We start from the raw sequence: 19,027 nt of genomic DNA on the forward strand, positions 1-19,027 counted from the left end.
TTATTGAATTTCTTAAATGTCACTTTGTTGATTACTAAGTGCCAAATGGAAATAATTCCTAATGTCATATCATTCAAATGGACAATTAAATTTGTATCCCAAATACTATTAAAAACACAATTCATACTGGTAGCTCTTACTGAAGTAAGATCTATGGGAAATATTAAGGAACAGCTGAAGTTTTTTATTCAGACACACAGGTATTTATTAGTAAAATCCTCTGTAAAGAATTGATTTATTTCACTAAAGAGTTGCTTCAAAGTTCTTCAGTACTTTATTCTTTCCAAGTCCTTTCACCAGCTGTGTGATTTATCCATTCAGCTCATTATCAGACATTAATTTTACGCTTTGACTGAAATTGATTTGACATGCAAACACCTCCACCTGTTACAAAGTCAGCATATCCTCCAGAGCAGCCTTTTTACATTGCTCTCTTGTTTTATTAGCAATTTAAAGTGGGTTATTATTATTCAAGATGAAATAATGATTTATTTTTACATTGCTATGAAATTTGAGAATAACAATAGTTTGTAATCCAAAACACTGTCAAGAACAATTTTTAGACTTTTTTTTTTCCATTTAATTTATTTGTTGTATATATGGTAGTATATGAAAATAAGATCCATTTAGACTCTTTCTTAAATGTGAGAATTGCTGAATTAGGTTAACAAAAAGCTATGATTATGTCTAATTTACTAATGTGTATGCTTGCATGCTCTGTTTTGCGTCTAAACACTTCTGAGTCTACAGTAAGAAATTTTATTTTATTCATGAAGAATTAATGACAAGTACTAGAAAATGGATCTTCTAAAATGTGCAGTCTTGGTGTTTTCTGAACATAGCTTGTAGAACATTGTACAGCGAAGATTTCTAAGGGCAAAGAGTAATGAACTACATTAAATGGGGTATTTGTGCAGATGAAGCCATATAGTATGTGCTGACTGTAGGTGAAAAACATCATATTAATGCAGTAAATAACATAGTATATTTTCAGAAAGGAATGAAATTTGGAGAGCAGTACAAATGACCTTCATTGCCCACAGACTTGGTCTGTAATATGATATTGCAGCTTTAAAAAAGTGTATTTTATGGCATTTTTAATAATTTTCGGTTTAATTACAAAACAATCTTATACACCCTTGTACCTTCCCCTCTCCTCTGACCTTTCTAGGCCAGCATAGCCATGGCCAATCCTTTCTTGAGTAGGAAATTATAAACTCTTCATGGAATGATTTTAAGAAAGCAGTTCCTTTCTGATTCACTTGTAGGCTTGGTATTAGTATAATGTTTTCAAGGATCTTTATTTTTCCTTTCAGTATCCAAAAAATGATTGCTTAAGGAACTTTTAGAAGGCAGAGTACTATTTACTTTAAACCAAAATTATTACAGTTAGAACACATAATATAGCAATGACTGTTTTGCAGCTATTCTAGTGGTATCAGTTGTAATATATAAAGAAAATTAAGTACATGACTCCTTGTAAATACAGATGGAAACTGGTTCCAATCTATGTCTCTAGGTATGCCTGTTGATGTGTTTTTCCTCTCTTTTGAAAGAAAAACAAAGTTAGGATCATTTCCCTCAGGTAGTGATCATACTTGGGTTTGTTTAGATGCCAGGGAGTGGTATTAGCATGAGTGCATTTGCATAGCCTTCCTCAGAGAACTAAGAGTTCAAATACTTAAAAAAAACCACCACCACCACCACCACAACAACAATAACAACAAAAACAACAACAACAAAAAAACAACAAAAAACAACAACCCAAACCTTTTGGATTTTTCCTATCATCTGCAGGACTCACCACATTTCAATCTAACTGTCTTTGATTGTTCCAAGGTCTTACATTTGTTGCCACTTCTTATTTTCTAATATCTATATGACCTCTGCATGAAATACTTAGCAAAAAATGTTTTTGTACACTCACTTTTATACAGAACATGATAAAAAACTTGCATCTGTTCATGCTTCTCTTGTGTTGTATTAGTATGCTGTAGAAAAGATTACTGAGTTTCAGTGAGTAGCATTTCCCAAGCTCATTCAGCTTGCAGCTGAACTTTGTTGGATTCATGAATCTAAATACTATCATGAACAGTTGAGTTTGGTTCAAAATCTAATCCACTGCTATAGGTTACTCTTCTGCTATTTTGCTAGAATGTAGAGAAAAGAGGAGGAATTTTAAAGGATTTTAGCAAGAACTAGATGTCAAAGAAAACATTCAACTTTTTTTTAAATTTCCATTTGTTCACACAGTATGCTCAAGAAAAGTGGGCACAACATATTTGTTTGGATTCTCTTCTCATCTGCTAAGTTTGCAATTATATAAAATAAGCTGATTATACCTTATCTGTTTGCTTCTCTATGGTATAGACATTTGGATGGAGTATTGATGTACTTTCACCAGAACATGTACCTTGATAGGAACAACATAAATGTACATTTAAGTCCCGTCCCCCCCACCCCTTACTTGGGCTATTTGGGAAAAAAAAAAAAAAAAAAGAAAAAGAAAAAAAAAAAAAAAAAAAAAGCTATTGTCTTTTTTACCTTCTTCCCCAATGCAAGTCCAATATTTCAGGATGTTGCAATGAGTTAAAACCATTGCCACCCGCTCACGATATATAATAAAACTTTCCCTGCCACATCCCACCTGCACAGGACTATGAGCTTCATATTAGAAGCCATGAAAGTTTCTCTTCATTGTTTTTAAATTTGATTGGAATAGATCACTTCAACTAAAAAATAAGGTAGTGTTATTTAGAGCAACACATATCATCTCTATTTGGGATGAAATATAATTAGGAAAGCATGGTGGGCATGACCTCAGCACACATCCAAACCTTTTCTTTCCAAGATGGAAGTTAATAATAGTCAGGTTACCATTTCTGAATATAAGCATTGCATCAAATTGTAGATGTATGTAGAAATCACTCGGTTTTCTCAAGAACTCAAGACTTGTGTTGCATGGCAGTTTTACACCCTGAAGGTAACTGTCAGAATAAGTGTTCTTTGAGATCTAGCCTTTAGATTCTTTAGTTTCTAGTTCACTGTAGCATTTAAAATTAAATTCTGAGTTTCATTACTTATTATAATAATTTGGAAACTACAGAACTGATGCTGTAAGTGGTCTATGTGACAGGATAGAGCAAGTAAGACACAATAGTTTTACTGTTGTGGACACACATCATGTAAGATTATAGTATTTTTCAGTGTGCATGGAAATATAAAGGAAACAAATTAAAAAAAAACACCAGGCATAATGTTAGTAACACTTGTCAAACACTTTAAAGTCACTTTTTGTTTGTTTGTTTTAGGCAAATAACTTTGTGATGAACAGGTAAAGTATTTTAATGTACCCTGGTGACTCTATAAAAGCCATAGTTAAGCTTGATTATACATAATTGTAACAGGCACAGGACTTTCTTGTAGCGATTTGCTGGGGTTTTTAGGTTTGTGCAGTTAACCTCCACAGAAAAGCAATATTTACCGGGAGGGGTTTTTCCCACCAAAACCCTGCATTTTTAAATCCTCAGCATAACCCAACCTATCCTTCTTCCTTTTTCTTCTGCGTATGAAGTGGAAAAACAAGATTTTGAATGGAATTTTCCAACTGAGAAGTCCAGTCTATCTATGCAAAGTCAAATAGATGGCTAATGCCCATGAAGACTCTGTGACATGCTTTTGTGACATTTCAGTTGTTTAATTACTCTCACTTAAAAGCACACATAAATTGTATTTATTTCTTTGTTTGTTTATTTATTTTCTTGTACATATACTATCCCAACAAAATATTTAAATGTACATGTAGGCATGCACTGTTTTGGTATGGTTATATGGAATATCTTACAGAGTCAATTCTAAGCTGTGAGGCTTCTTTTATTTGTCTGCAAAGTAGTTTTTTGTTAGGTTATGTCGCTCACAAAGTATGTTATATTAGGGAGGCAAAAGTCTTGTTTGCCTTGTCCTTGTTTTAAAAGCCTTGGTCAGGTTGGCATCTTTGGAAAGAGAAGGAAAGTGTGTCTTCCTTAAGCACGTCTCAGGGCTCTCAGGTGGCCGAGAGGACAGGAGCAAAGAAGGAAGAAGACACAGCAAAAAAATTGTAATCATACAAGATATAGATAAGAGTAACAGGAAGTTCTTTGTAGACAGAAGGGGGGCACATGCAATAAAATCTCAAAGTTAATCAAAGAGGGAAACATTTTCTTAGAAATCTCAGTGGAAATTGTGTATCCCCAAAAAAAGCTAAAAGCTGCAGGACTGAGTCCAGCCCTGGAGGGCAGGATTTGTCCTGCAAGGATAGAATATAGGAGTGTAGGGCCTAAAGAGGCTTTCTTTTTTTTTTTTTTTTTTTTCCTATCAGAAGAATGTTTTTAGAGCAACACTTCCTCCTCCTTACTTCTTTACTGAAATAGAATAAAGTAAAATTATTTGGAAGACCACACTGCACTAATATTAGTACATTCAGTTGCAGTGTAATCACCTTTCCTTTCTCAGATGCTACCAAGGCATCTTTCTCCCTCTTTATCCATATCAATGGATAGCTTCCAAAGCTAACATTTTTCATGTGAGCACTTACTGCTTCTGTAACCTGCACTAGAAGCATCCCAGTCTTGAAGCTCCAATGCATCCCATGAAGACATCCCTTTTAATCTTCCATTTTGTTTGGTGAAACTGGACTCATCACTCCTGGTCTCTAAAGAGGAGGAACACCCATTGTAAGGTACAGAAATGGATACTCAGGGAAAATTAGGCCATCACATCTACTATTAATTTTATTTTACAAAATTCTCAGCTGCCATAGGTTTGAAATGTTGATGTTTGCTTTTTCCTTTGAAGACTATGAGAAAAAGCAGTGCTTATGTGGGTACATATGCACAAGACGACACGAACACCTACAGTATATGTCACAGGGCTACAGCATCTTGAAAATACTATGGCCACTATTGATTAATTGTTTTTCTGTAATATCATTTGTATAACAAATTGTTAGGACTGGGCTAAAAAAAAGTATATACTAAGCTAGTTGAAGCAGTTCTAGTGCCTAATGTTAATTCTTTGTTCACTTTGAGATACTATCATTATCTGATTTTAATCCATTTAATATGTGCTAAATTGATTTTCTTTGATGCCAATTCTTAATTAGGATGTCATGTGTTGCTAATTTAAATGGTTGCAAGAAGTCCAAATTTATTGTCAACCAAGTTTATAATCTAAAAATTGTATTGTTTGTATGACGTGACCAATTTTCCATAAAACCATGTTAACTGGTGTTAATTATATTTTCAACTTCTAACCCTTTAGAAACAGACTCCTGTGTTGGCTGTTCCATTACTTTGCTTAGGATCAGTGTTGGCTTTACAATCCTATAATTACATAGGTCAATTTGCTTGCACTTTTAAAATACTGGTAGCACACTGATTCTTTTCTAGAAAACTACCGTGTTTTCCTTGCCAGGGCTTAAAATAATTTTAGGTAAAGATGTTCAAGGATATTCTGTTATAAAGGAACATAAAGCATATCACCTTCCCAGTTTGAGGGGACAAATTATATATGCATGCATTTGTACAATTCCTTGGGTCCTCTTTTCTCCAGTTTTTGAGATGGTTATTACATGTGACCTTGTCCAGTCAGCTGGCACCTCCCTTGTCCTCCGTAAGTTCTTGAATATAATTGCTAATAGTTCATAGACTGCTTCAGTTTAAGTACTTTAACGTGAATTTAATTAGGCCCTGCTCCCTTGAATATGTCTACATTTTCTAAATAGTCCATAACCTGTTGTCTTCCTATCCTGCCCTTTACTTAATTTTATTTAAACTTTTGTTATCTATATATGGGGTTTTTTTGGTCTTTTGTTTTGGTTTGGGTTTTTTTTGGAAAAGTGGAGGTGTTCTTCTTTCTCATTTTCTGCTAGCTTTTTTTTCTTTTTTTATTGTCTTTTGTCTCATTTCATGGTTCACCTTTTCACAAGATTCATCCTTATGTTATTCTGACAATTTCTAAGACAGCTGCACTTGCTTTTTACTGTGCTCCCTATTTTTACACTGTAACATGCTAACTCACGTTCCACAGGATACCTTTGGGCTAACTTTTGTCCAGGGCACTGCTCAGCCTTTTGTATAGACAGGCTCTACTCTTTCTGTTAATAAAGAAATATGAATTCTGCATTTTGAACAATATGATATACCTTATCACAAAACATTAGAATAAAAATCTACACTGAGACCGAAAGGCCATGGCATGTTGATACTAGACAAAAAAGAATGTTTAAGGAAAAAATGGTGAAGTATACAGTGATAAATCAAGAGACAATCCCAGAGTACTTACCCTGTTTCCAGCGAGGCATGGCTCAAGTACTTCCTCTTTGTCTCTCAATTCGATTTTCTTCCATGTGTTTGTCCAATCACTTTTTGAACACATATATTTCACCTCCCAAAAAAGAGACTTCCAGTCTATTTAATTGTCCTCAGTTCCTCAGAAAGAGTAACTTTGATCTTTTGTTTTCCTTCCCTAGTTCTAATCTGTCTTTTTTTTATGTGGAGGAGCAGAATTACATACAGTATTCAATATGCAAATGAAATAGGTTTTTGTGTGGTGTCAGAATACTATTTTCTATTTGGTTCACTGTTCTTTTCCTAGCAATTCCTAACATTTTCAGTAGCTTACAGTTTCATAGGATTATCTTTAGTATGCCATAGTACTTGTTCCTGAGTGGTAACTGTCAATTCAGAACCTATCATTGGGCCTGCAAGCTGATAATATTTTTTTTCCAGATTTCTTTTTCTGCAATTACTGATAATGAATTTGACCTGCTATCTCATCAGTCAGTTAGTTGGTATCATAAACTTTTCTGCAACAAGTAACAGAAAGCTTTCTCCTCATCCCTGTTCAGATTTGGTCTGCATCTACCCCTGGACATGTAAAATTGCTTCTAAACAAAGCAACATTTTATTTTTCTGCATTCTGTAATGGAATATTTAAGTACACAGTAAATATTAAACTTTAACATATTTGTTGAAAAGGTTTGATTATTTTTCTTCTCAAATTATTTTATTACTTTCAAGGATTTTTATATTATAAGATATGATAAGATATGATAGTTATTATTACCAACAAGCCATCCATACGCTATGATAGTGAACTGTTAGCTTAAATGAACTTCCTATAAAAAGTTCTTATGTTGGTTTTCCATCTATCTGATTATAAGGTCATGTTTGTTTTTTAATATTGATACAGAATGCAATAAGGTAGAAGCAACAAAAATTAATCTACTGGATATGATCTGTGGCCTTTTTGATAACAGCAAGGACAAAACATTTCAGAGAAATTGTGAGAATCTCTTAGAATGCCGCTGGGAACTATATGACCTGTGAAGGAAGCCTTCTCTTTTTATAGTTGGAGACTGATAATAAATTGTACTGTAAAATTTCTTTGAATAAATTTACTGGAATAATGATAAAACTGTGATCATCTATAAAATTATCATGTAAGGCCACCTTGCTTTTAGCTTTAGGCCAACCTCATTTTAGCTTTAATAGCCACTTTTACAGTCCAGTTATATGATATCTGAAATTTTTTTTCTATTCGTTTTGATTTATATTTTTCACTTTCAGTAGTTGTTACCATGTTCCTTTGCAGGAATCATATATATAATATAACTCTTTAACATATGTCCTCTTCTGCAGTCCTGAGCATATCTCTCTATCCCTTCTCTTTGTATAAGGTTTTCTCTTTATACAAGGGTTTCTCCATTTGTATTTTTAAATCAGATTCCACTCTGATGGCTATTATGACTGTTAACACAGGGAGATATGAGGAATAAGAGGAAATAAACTAAATTATCAGTCTGCTTTTATTTAAAACGTGAATTTCTGTGGCCTTTAATATAGGAGTTTAGATGTTAAACTGGAAAGGTCCTATCTGACAAGGAAATAAACTTCCAAACTATCTCTTTTTTTTGGTAAATATATACCTGTGACAGTTCTCAGCTTCCCTTAACCTATGATCTTGACTATAGCTAAGATGATAATTATGAAGTGGTGTCAAATTCATGATTTTAGGTTTTAGAGGTATTCACTTCAACTTTCTGATAGACCTTGAACTACTGAAGTTTATTTATGTACCTCTTCTTTGAAACAATGGATTGTTGTGTAACCCACATGTGTTTAGAACACTTATTTAAATTGTATTTGTACATCTGAATTATTAAAGCATGAGGATATTATTAAAAATGTACTGGTAAAAGTTGTATCTAGCTACAGATTTAGTGATTTGATGATGATTCACTAATCATCTAAGCTAGAATATTGGGCAGTATGAATGAAAACAGTGGCATGAAGAATTTCATTTTAACTGTGTATTTGTGATCTAGTAACAAGGGAAAAAAAGGTAAATTGCTACCATGACTAATACATTCAAGACTGCCAAATGTTATAATCTATGAAGTATTTTATTATATATTTCAGATACTGGGGTCAAAGTAATGCAAATCCTTTTCATCAAAAAGACTTGAATTGCAATGTGACGCCTTTCAAATAGTAGTCCTAACACTTATTTAGATGCTTCATATCATTTTAGAATTGTCATATTTCTTCCTTTGAAAGCAAACACAGCATCAGAAATCTCTTTGATTAAATTCAGAGGGATATGATCTTCTCATCAGAAATCTAATCTTGTAATTCTTCCAACGTTAAAGAGAGACTGTTCCCTGAAATTGAGTAAATATTTCTAGTTTACAAACAAGATGAAAAGTCTCTTTCCCCAGGCTACTGAAAGAGAGTACATGAAAGCCAGAAACAATTGAATAAGATCAATGTTAATGTTTTGGTAACCAGAGGAAGCTGATGTTTAAATTTGAGCTTGAGAGCCTATTTGCAAACTTGATGAACTTCACACAGCTCTAAGGACTCAGATCAAAAAAAGTCCAACATTGAATGAGTACACAGAATAATCCTAAAGGAATAGGGGGTTTATTGCCACACTTTAAATAGGTTAGCACAGCTTTTATTTTCATGTTTGTCATTTTAAGAACATTTCTGTTCCGTAGGATTTTTCTCAACATAGCTCCAACTGACTTGGTCAGAAGAATGTTGTCTTTTTAGCAGATGTATAGCCTTTTTGCAATTTATGAAGCAGAATAATTGGTGCAAGTGTTGCAGTAATAGGCACAATGCACCTCAACTGAATTTAGACATTTAAAAATTTGTTCTCTGATCAAATCTGTGGAAGTTGGACAGGTACCAGAAAAGGCAATGAAATAAAAAGCTGTATTAAATTCCAGAGGGCAGAAAATTTTTGGGAATCATTACTTGGCTGTATTACTCTAGATCTTCTCTGTCTTCCCTAAGGTTTGGTCTGTCAGTAATATATGTGATGGAAACCTATCTCTTGACTAAAAATGTACAGACAGTCTTGCATCTGACTTAATCTGCTTTGTTCTGTCACTCCCCCATGATCTCCTGAACACTAAGAAAGTGAATATTTAATATTGTGTTCTGCTGCTGGCAGAATTTTTATATGGATTTATATTTTATAATACTTCAATAAAAAATTTTAAAATTCGGACATTAAAACTGAGATTACTCCTAAAAGTTTTTATCTTTTTATGGGGAAGGGAAGTTTTGTCATCTTAACCACTACAGAGCTGCAATCGGTTTATCTATGAGAAATTCAGTCATCTAAGACACAGCATTTTGGGGTTGTGGTATTTTTTCAAATATTTTGGCAGGAAATTGTCTAATGTATGCATTAATTTGTTGTAATACAAGAGCAAAGACAGATCTTGAGCTGAAAAAAGTGCATGGAAAGTTGTTAAACTATCTAAGTTGGGTGTTCTTTTGATTTTGTGGTGTGAAAACAACCGACCTTTGTCTCACTGTAAAATTAATTGGTCGAATATTAGTTGATCTAAAATTGTGTTATTGATAGTAACACCTGTAACGTAATATGAATAAGAGTGATATGGTATGCATGTTATAGTAAATCTTCATACCAGGAAATTTATGTGAAACTTGAAGATAGAAGTGCATGCTATCCATTGAAATATAATGGGTGCTTTCTGTCAACCTGACTAACTTGGTTTTGACTAGAGTACGTTTTCTGTTAAGCGTAGATAGTCTTCACTTCAAGGTTTGTGAAGATGTGGATTTCTCGAGCTGGATAGAATTTTTCAACCTTTTTATTGTCAAAATGCAAATAAGACATCCTCAGAAGCACAAAGTATTTGCTTAGTCTCCAAAGTTTATCCTGCATTCTTGCCTTCCTCAGTAAGAGCTCAGTATTGACTAAAGACATACTCTACTAGTTTCCTACAAAAAAAGGAATTTTCAACCTGCCAGAAAGCTTAATTCATGGTAATTTCTGTTAAAAGTTTGGGTTCACTGTTCCATAACCCTCTTCTAGGGCTTGGTGTATCTCCTGAGAGTTAGAAAGCATCCTGATCTGTCTTCTACTTCAGTAAATTCATTAATTAAAGATATTTTGATACTTTCTCTGTAGACCATGGAAAGAAACACTTGTTGGTTTCTTTTAAGGGATAATCTTCAGGAATGCCTTTGCAAAACCTTGCAGACAGTTTGCCTCCTGACACTCCTGCCTGAAACAGTATTGCCCTGATCTTTGAGAAACAACAGGTTTTTGGAAAAGAGTGTTTATGATTATTCTCACATGCTGGATTAGATATTGCTTTTCTATCAGTGGAGGAAATGAACTATTAAAATGCAATTAAAAAGTGGGTTCTGATTTTCTGTAGCTCCCCACATTTTCATGTAGAATGTGGAGCTGTGGATAGCTGGGAACACTCAGGTGTCCAGTGCTCCACTGTGGCAGTAGCAATCAATGTCTCAGTAGGAGCAGGCAGGTGAAACTACATTAAAGAATTTGTAAATACATATAATTTTGAATCCTTATTTAGAAATATTGCTTATGATATTTCTTTACTGGTGTTTTATTATATTTGTGTACTGGCCTTTTTGCCAGATGTTTTCATTTTATACCTCTTTTTATCCTGATGAATAACCTGTTGTTTTGTGAAATACGTGGCATACTATTCTGAAGATGTTTGTCAACAATCTGTTCACAACTGCTTTCAGGGTGTAAAAGTAGTGGATTGACTTCACATATCATAATAATGCTATCCTGCAACTTAAAATTTCTGTTGGAGTTAGCATGTCAAGATATACACTTCTCCCAGGATTTAACATTAGTAGATTTAACAATATTTGACAGCAGACATTTTTAATGGTGTTAAATTATATTAATATTTAATACTCTTCAGTGAATTGAATTTTCTTGTTATCTTGAATGTTTCAGATATCATACCTTGGATTGAACTGGGAAAAAATTAAATAACAATAATTTTATTACTAGTTTCATTCAAATGAGACTTGCATAATTTTACTACAGATGTAGCAACAGAGTTTATAGAACCAGCAGTGCTTTGTTGTTAGTTTTGCTGCTCAAACGGAAATTAATAATAAAACTGCTTTAAATTTAATGACAAAGAAATGGAGCCTTCATTTTTTGACGAATAGCCATGTGTATAGCAATCTGTAAGATGATTCAGCATTTCAATAACAAGCAATTAATATTTAAATTCCTTTCCTAATATTCTTGTTATTCATAAATTTCATAAGGCTTGAGTTTTTATATTCTTATATTGTCTATTTACATTCAGTATGTACAAATTAAATAATTTCAATAGCAGATGTCCTAGAGAATACCTAGGAACTGTAAACCAAAAGGTTAATCTTATTTCAACGTAACTGAATGCAGCTGAGAAGAATGTGGCTCTGATTTGAAGTAGGAGATTAAGAAATAATTCCTCAGTTTTGTTTTCATTATATTTTAGTGCTTAAAATGAAATTCATTGATGCTATCAGTAATTTATATGCTTTTAATCGTGTTACTAATAGCCTTATAAATGGAATTGCAGATGTGAGAGTTAAGATAGATTCTTTATTACTAGCACATCATTACCGGAAATAGGATCTACACATAGGCTGTCTCCATGGATAGAATGGAGACTATGGCTTTATAATTTTACCCTCCAATACGCTGTAATTCAGTTCTGCCATGCAGTTAAACGTGAGTATTTTTTTATCTTCAGCAATGCAGGTATGGAAGTTATTAGCTTGTGAAAAGACTTTAGATCTTAAGTCATCTTGGAGGTGGTTTTACAACATTTACCTGTAGTTCACTTTCAGCTGTAAATGTTAGTTTAAGGCACAATGCCAAATATTTTGAAAGCACTTCTGACACTGACATATAAATTGCTTGCAAATATATTTTCCTTATTATTGTGTTTGAATTTTTTGATATTCAGAAATTGAGAAAGGAGGTTGTGGAGACCCTGGAATTCCATCATATGGAAAAAGGACTGGCAGCAGTTTTCTTCATGGAGACACACTTACCTTTGAATGTCAAGCAGCTTTTGAACTGGTGGGAGAGAGAACGATTACATGTCAACAAAACAACCAGTGGTCTGGCAACAAACCCAGCTGTGTTTGTAAGATTTTTAATACTTTTTTTTCTATATTATTTTTCTGACCTTAGCCTCCTGCTTTTATTAGCATTTGTGACTAGCCAGCAGGAAAACATTTCAGAAGACCTTGAAGACTTTTTCAGTCACATGGTTGTTTTTTTTAGTTGGCTCAATAGTAGCTCATTTATGGGTAAAATCACGTAGGACTGTTTTAGAATGTTCTTTCCCCTCATTTTACATTTAATTGAACCATTTAACACTCTTAATGTAAATGTGTGTTGAATTAGACTCTAAATGAGCAATTCCTAATAGCATATAAGTGTTCAAAAGTACTCTGTGGCACATACACATTGATTCTGGCAGTACAAAGCAGTCTGCAGATCCACATAAGAAAAGATTGGGGTTTTTTTCTGATATCTTAATAAAGCATGAAAATGAATATAAGGAATATAAAGATATCCAACATGGAAAAAGTGTAGGTAAGATCATTAGTTGTGAATTTTGTTTTAAAAGATAAAATATGTTTGTAGGTAAGCTTGTAGATGGATTTAAACAGAGAGGTGGTTTTTTTTTTTTTTTTTTTTTTTTTTTACTCTTCTTGTTTATTCTTCTTCTGTGGTAAAATAGAGTAAATCTTTTTAGTTCCCAACTATATTAGGTACTTCAGTTCTCCAGACCACATTACCTTTTCCTATAAAGAGTCCTATAATTCAGTACTGGGTTTTCAAAACAACCTTAGTGAGGTGTCCAATTCTACTTGGGCATACATGTATTTTGCAGCTGTATTGGTACAGGACTTACCAAGCTAAGTAAGCTTGCTTTGGACTGGAAGTAATCTCTATATTCCCATGCAAAGCTGAAATGTGTCTAAGCATGTAAGGCCTGGGCATGGAGACAGTGCAGCTTCAATTCCCTTTGAAGACAGAAGCTGTGTTTCTTCATGGTGTTGTATTACACTGCATGGTATATTAGTTTCTGTTAGCAAGTGTGGACTATTTTACTGTGCTCCACTGTTTGATGTGCACATGCCCTATGAAAGATAATGGAATCTAAACTTAGAATATCTATTTACAAATATTGAGTTCAGTTTGATATGTTTGAAGGGCTGAGTGGTGGTTATCCTCTGTGTTAATTAATATGCAGTGAGCTTTCCTCTTACTGAATGTATTGTATTTCTCACTAAAGTACTGGCCACAAGCTCATGATTCTGAAATCAGTTAGGAACAGTCTTAAAGAAAATTGGCCCAAAGGAGTGAAAAAAGACGAGAGGTATGAATCATTTTTGTTTAATTGCCCTGTGCTATTGAAGGAAAAGTAGGGGTAAAATAAGTTTGTACTATATACTCTTCAGAGTTCTTGACTGAGAAATTTCTACTGTTATTTACATCGGCACGAACTCTGTGTACTGCAGACCAAACTGGCCCTTGTGCTTGATTCTTTGGATTGCTAAATACATTTACATGCAAATTCCTTTTAGAAAAAAAATCACATTTAAATTTGGAGGTTGCATTTTCATTTCAGAACAAACCTGCCAATTTTTCCAAATTCTGACACATCGGGCATTACTTCTGTTTTCTTTGGCATTCTCTACATGCTTCCAGTAATCTCTTGCAGGCCCTGGTGCAGTCACTTAGCCTCACGTGGGGAAAAAAAACATACAAGGCTGACACATTACACTGGAGAAATATTCGACAGTCTTAAACATTTGCACGTTGCATGTGTAGTAGTTTTGACATCCAGGTTTCAAAAGCGTCCTTTTCCACGAGAATAAAGAATAGAAAGACAAGCATTTATAATGTTTGTGGATAGTATTTTGAGAATCTATTATTGTTTTCTTTAGTCTCGTGTTTCTTCAACTTCACCACACCGTCTGGAATTATTCTTTCTCCAAATTATCCTGAGGAGTATGGGAACAATATGAACTGTGTTTGGTTAATTATCTCAGAGCCAGGAAGCAGAATCCATCTGATTTTCAACGACTTTGATGTAGAACCTCAATTTGACTACCTTACAGTGAAAGATGATGGGATTTCAGATCTACCACCTCTTGGCACATTTTCTGGCAATGAGGTCCCTTCTCAGTTGGCTAGCAGTGGGCACATAGTAAGACTTGAATTTCAGTCAGATCACTCTACCACTGGAAGAGGATTTAATATCACATACACAAGTAAGAACCTCTGCTTTTATTTTATGCCTAGTCTTAAAATCAAGCTATCTTTTTTTATAATAATGAAAAATAGAACATGTTTTTATTTATAATACAGAAGTAAATTGTAATGCTTGTATAATTGCACTGCTTTCAGCTGTCTTCCTGATATTCATTAGCTTATCTGAATCTTTATCATTTATTTATTTTAATTGTGATAGTGCTGAGGATTTCCCTTCATTATTTAAGGGCCTTTTTGGCTGACACTGCATAAAGGCAGAGCACTTAACTAAAGCCCAGATCATCCAGATCAAAGCATCCAGTGCAAGTAACTTAATATACTTCTCAATGGAACTAAGAGTAAGTTCAGAAAGATGTCAAGCTTAGATCCCAAGTATGGAGATGTTCATCTGAAAAGCACAGAAGTACAAAAAGCAACTAGAATATCATTGCAAATAAATAGTTCTGGGAACCTGCTTTGCTTTTGTATTTTATCTTCCAGTTAGATAGTGTGGTATCTAAGAATACAGACACCTATGAATATAGACTGGGGGATACACATAATAGTTACCCTCTGTGTTTTTTCTAGTGTCTAAGAACATAGCTGATCTCATGCAGAAGTCTTTTCTATAGAGTGTACTGATTTAAGAATAGTTTTTCTCTCTGGCTACAGTTTCTTTAAGAATTTCAAGAACATAGTATCTGAGAATGAAATTCTCAAATGTACAAAATTTAGTTGCAACTGGTCAACAAGTTCAAAAGTTGCTAAATATGGACCTAGCAGTCACATACGTATAGAGAGCTACTGAAAGCATAAGTCTTTCCCGTTTGGGAAACCAGACTAAAAAATATCTGGCTACAGATAGCCATCTGTTGTTTTGTTGATATGAAAGGATATTACTCAACAGTATTCTCAATTGAAAACTCTAGTAACATCATCATCATGCAGAAAACATTGTTACATTTGCTATGGACTGCTAACTCTCCTAGAAGTTTTATTAGTCATTCAAGACATTAATTCTATGGAGATTAATTTTTTTAAGAAATCATCTTCTAAGCTTATAGAAGAAGTTAATTGACAATAAAGTTGTCTTTGTCACATCTTGCGCTTGTTCCTATCTTGTGACAATTAAGATAATCAATTAACAGTGTTTGTTCATGGCCAAGGTGTTTCCTTGCATTATTTAGAAAGATGCCTCACATAAAACTGGAATTAATGGATTGCAACCCTTTTTAAGTCTTAGATGCCTAAATTGTTCCTTTGCTTTCAGAGAAAGGGATAATTATTGTCCTTTGAAAAGTGGCAGAAAGAGAAAAGGGAGATCCTCACCTTAACTAAGACTGTAGAGATTAAAAGATTTACCAGAAAATGTGAGGCCTGAATTCTAGGTCTGCTTCTGACATTATTCAGATCTCTTTTTCCATATGCCATTCTACCAAAGTAAAGACAGACCATAATCAGGACAATCTTTACTATTTCTGTTTGAAGCTGGAGAATTATGCAGTCAGGAATATAATACTCATGGATCAAGCCCCCTGAGAGTCCTGATCACCTAAGTATTATGTCAAAGAGCTTTCCATCACACTTTTCACATTAGAGTAGGTGTTACCACTGAGCTTGATGTACGTACACCTTATGTGCTAGAATTACCTAAGAGCACATATGCCTCCATAGTGGGGAACTGAGATGACAAATGGGAGTGTCCCTGATTTATGAACCCTTCATGTTCATAGGAAATGCTTAGTTTAATTTCAGCCAAAGTGTTAGTACTTCTGGACCTCCTATGTGTTGCAGGGAAAAAGTGCTCAAGTCATGGTTTAAAACAAATCAGGACCAAAGCAGTTTATTGATTTATTAATGAAACATAACTGACAATCAGTGAACTGTAGATTCAGGATCAGTATCACCAATTCAACAGATAAACCACAATATTAGACACAAAATCTTAGAATCACAGACTATCTCAAGTTGGAAGGGACCCATAATGATCATTGACTCCAACTCCCCACTCCTCACAGGACTACCTAAAACTAAACCATATGACTAAGAGCATCATCCAGACAATCCTTGAACTCTGACAGGCCTGGTGCTGTGACTACACTTGGTGCCTCCATGTGCTGCCTGGTTTATCTTAGAATCATAGAAACATTCAGGCTGGAAAAGACTTTTAAGATCACTGAGTGCAACCTTTAATGTAGCACTGCCAAGTTCACCACTAAACCATGTCCTTAAGTGCCACATTACAGATCTTTTAAATCACTGCAGGGATAGTGACTCAACCACTTCCCTGGGCAGCCTGTTGCAATGCTTGACAACCCTTTAGGTGAAGAAATTTTTCCTAATATCCAATCTAAACCTCCCTGGCACAACTTGAGGCCATTTCCTCTCGTCCTATCACCAGTCACCTGACAGAAGACACCAGCACCCACCTCACTCCAACCTCCTTTCAGGTAGTTGTAGAGAGCGATAAGGTCTCCCCTCAGCCTCCTCTTCTCCACGCTAAACAACCCCAGTTCCCTCAGCCTCTCCTTATGAGACTTGTGCTCTAGACCCTTCACCAGCTTCATTGTTCTTCTCTGGACACGCTCCAGCACCTCAATGTCTTCCTTGTAGTGAGGGCCCAAAACCTGAACACAGGACTTGAGGTGCGGCCTTACCAGTGCCGAGTACAGGGGGGCAATCCCTTTCCTGCTCTTGCTGGCCACGCTATTTCTGATACAAGCCAGGATGTCGTTGGCCTTCTTGGCCACCTGGGCACACTGCTGGCTCATATTCAGCCAGCTGTTGACCAACACCCCCAGGTCCTTTTCTGCCGGGCAGCTTTCCAGCCACTCTTCCCCAAGCCTGTAGCACTGCAGGGGGTTGTTGTGACCCAAGTGCAGGACCCGGCACTTGGCCTTGTTAAACCTCATACAGTTGGCCTCGGCCCAATGATCCAGCCTGTCCAGATCCCTCTGTAGAGCCTTCGTCCCTCAAGCAGATCAACACTCCCACCCAACTTGGTGTTGTCTGCAAACTTACTGAGGGTGCCCTCATTCCCCTTGTCCAGATCACTGATAAAGATATTAAACAGAACTGGCCCCAATACCGAACCCTGGGGAACACCACTTGTGACTCTTAATACATACAAATCTGTAAATACCTTTCCACTCTAATCCATCTTCATCCTGCCCTGCCAAGATTTACATATGCGCTTTCCCCTTACAAGACTTGTGAGTTACAAGCACTCACCCCGCGTTCCCTTACTTGCACACACCTCCTGAAAGGCACGGAAGTCCCCTAGCTTTACCTGCACCCACAAGCAGCTGCTCTGTGCAACTCATTGATCCACGGACTGCTGAAAACACTCCCCATGAGATCAGACATGCACATGGAGGTGTGGTTTGCACCCTGTATTGCCAACCCACTAGATGAAGGCGGACTGCTCTGAATGTCCCACTGGGAGGTTGCTCTGTCTGCCCTAGGCAGTGGCCATAGTTTTTTAGCAATCACCTGTATTTCTGCCAAATTAGCTGCAATGTGAAACCATACTTCTCATTATATGAGAGACAAACAGCTGGATTTTGTCCAGAGGGAAATTTAAGAACAATGTGTTCTTGTGTATCTAAGCCACACCTAACTAAGAAGCTTCCAAATTTGAACTATGTTGCATCTGTGTGAATGTCATTGGATTTAAAGCTGACTTTTTATTGAGGAGTTTTCTATACTTTCAATTAAATTGTATTATATATTGTGTATTATATTACAACTGAAAAGTTATTCCCCCCTCAAAAAAAAACAGCCCAGAAACAACAACAACAAGTTTAGAGGAGTGGTTGTTGTTATTATTATTACTAATATTATTATCATTGTTATTACTATTACTATGTTTTTATCAGCTTTCGGTCAGAATGAGTGCCATGATCCAGGCATTCCTATAAATGGGAGGCGTTTTGGAGACAGATTCCTTCTGGGAAGTTCTGTTTCCTTCCACTGTGATGATGGCTTTGTGAAGACCCAAGGCTCTGAATCCATAACATGTATTATGCAAGATGGAAATGTAGTATGGAGCTCTACTGTCCCACGTTGTGAAGGTAAGGGCACAATTTTTACTTTGCACCTACGGTTTGAATAATGAGACTATTTACATTTAGCTTACTTTTACAATTTGCACATAAATAAGACTGCTTTAGCTGAAGTTATTAATTTGTCTTATTTTAACACTCTTCCAGTCAAATGAGAGAGCAATAATAGACACAAGATAGCTTGCTTTTATATTCTTGGAATAAATTAGCATTCTAAAAAACTGGTTGCTATTCTTTTCAAGTTCTGATTGTCACCATCATTACTCGGTTGTGAGTTATAGCTGTTATAACAGTTTTGGCTGTAGTATACTGAAGAACATAATTATCTACCACATAGAAAA

The 19,027-nt window shown here is 35.2% G+C and overlaps 1 protein-coding gene across 1 annotated transcript in view; it reads left to right on the top strand.

Annotated features, from left to right (window-relative positions):
- CSMD1 (CUB and Sushi multiple domains 1) overlaps positions 1-19,027 on the top strand; it is a 1,244,565-nt gene that overhangs the window by 888,520 nt on the left and 337,018 nt on the right. The window contains exons 13-15 of the mRNA XM_049818613.1: positions 12,317-12,499; positions 14,316-14,642; positions 18,501-18,695. Coding sequence (XP_049674570.1) covers positions 12,317-12,499; positions 14,316-14,642; positions 18,501-18,695 — 705 coding nt within the window. The remainder of the gene's footprint in view (positions 1-12,316; positions 12,500-14,315; positions 14,643-18,500; positions 18,696-19,027) is intronic.

The sequence above is a fragment of the Accipiter gentilis genome, chromosome 16 (assembly GCF_929443795.1).
Source record: "Accipiter gentilis chromosome 16, bAccGen1.1, whole genome shotgun sequence".
Lineage (NCBI taxonomy): Eukaryota > Metazoa > Chordata > Aves > Accipitriformes > Accipitridae > Astur > Astur gentilis.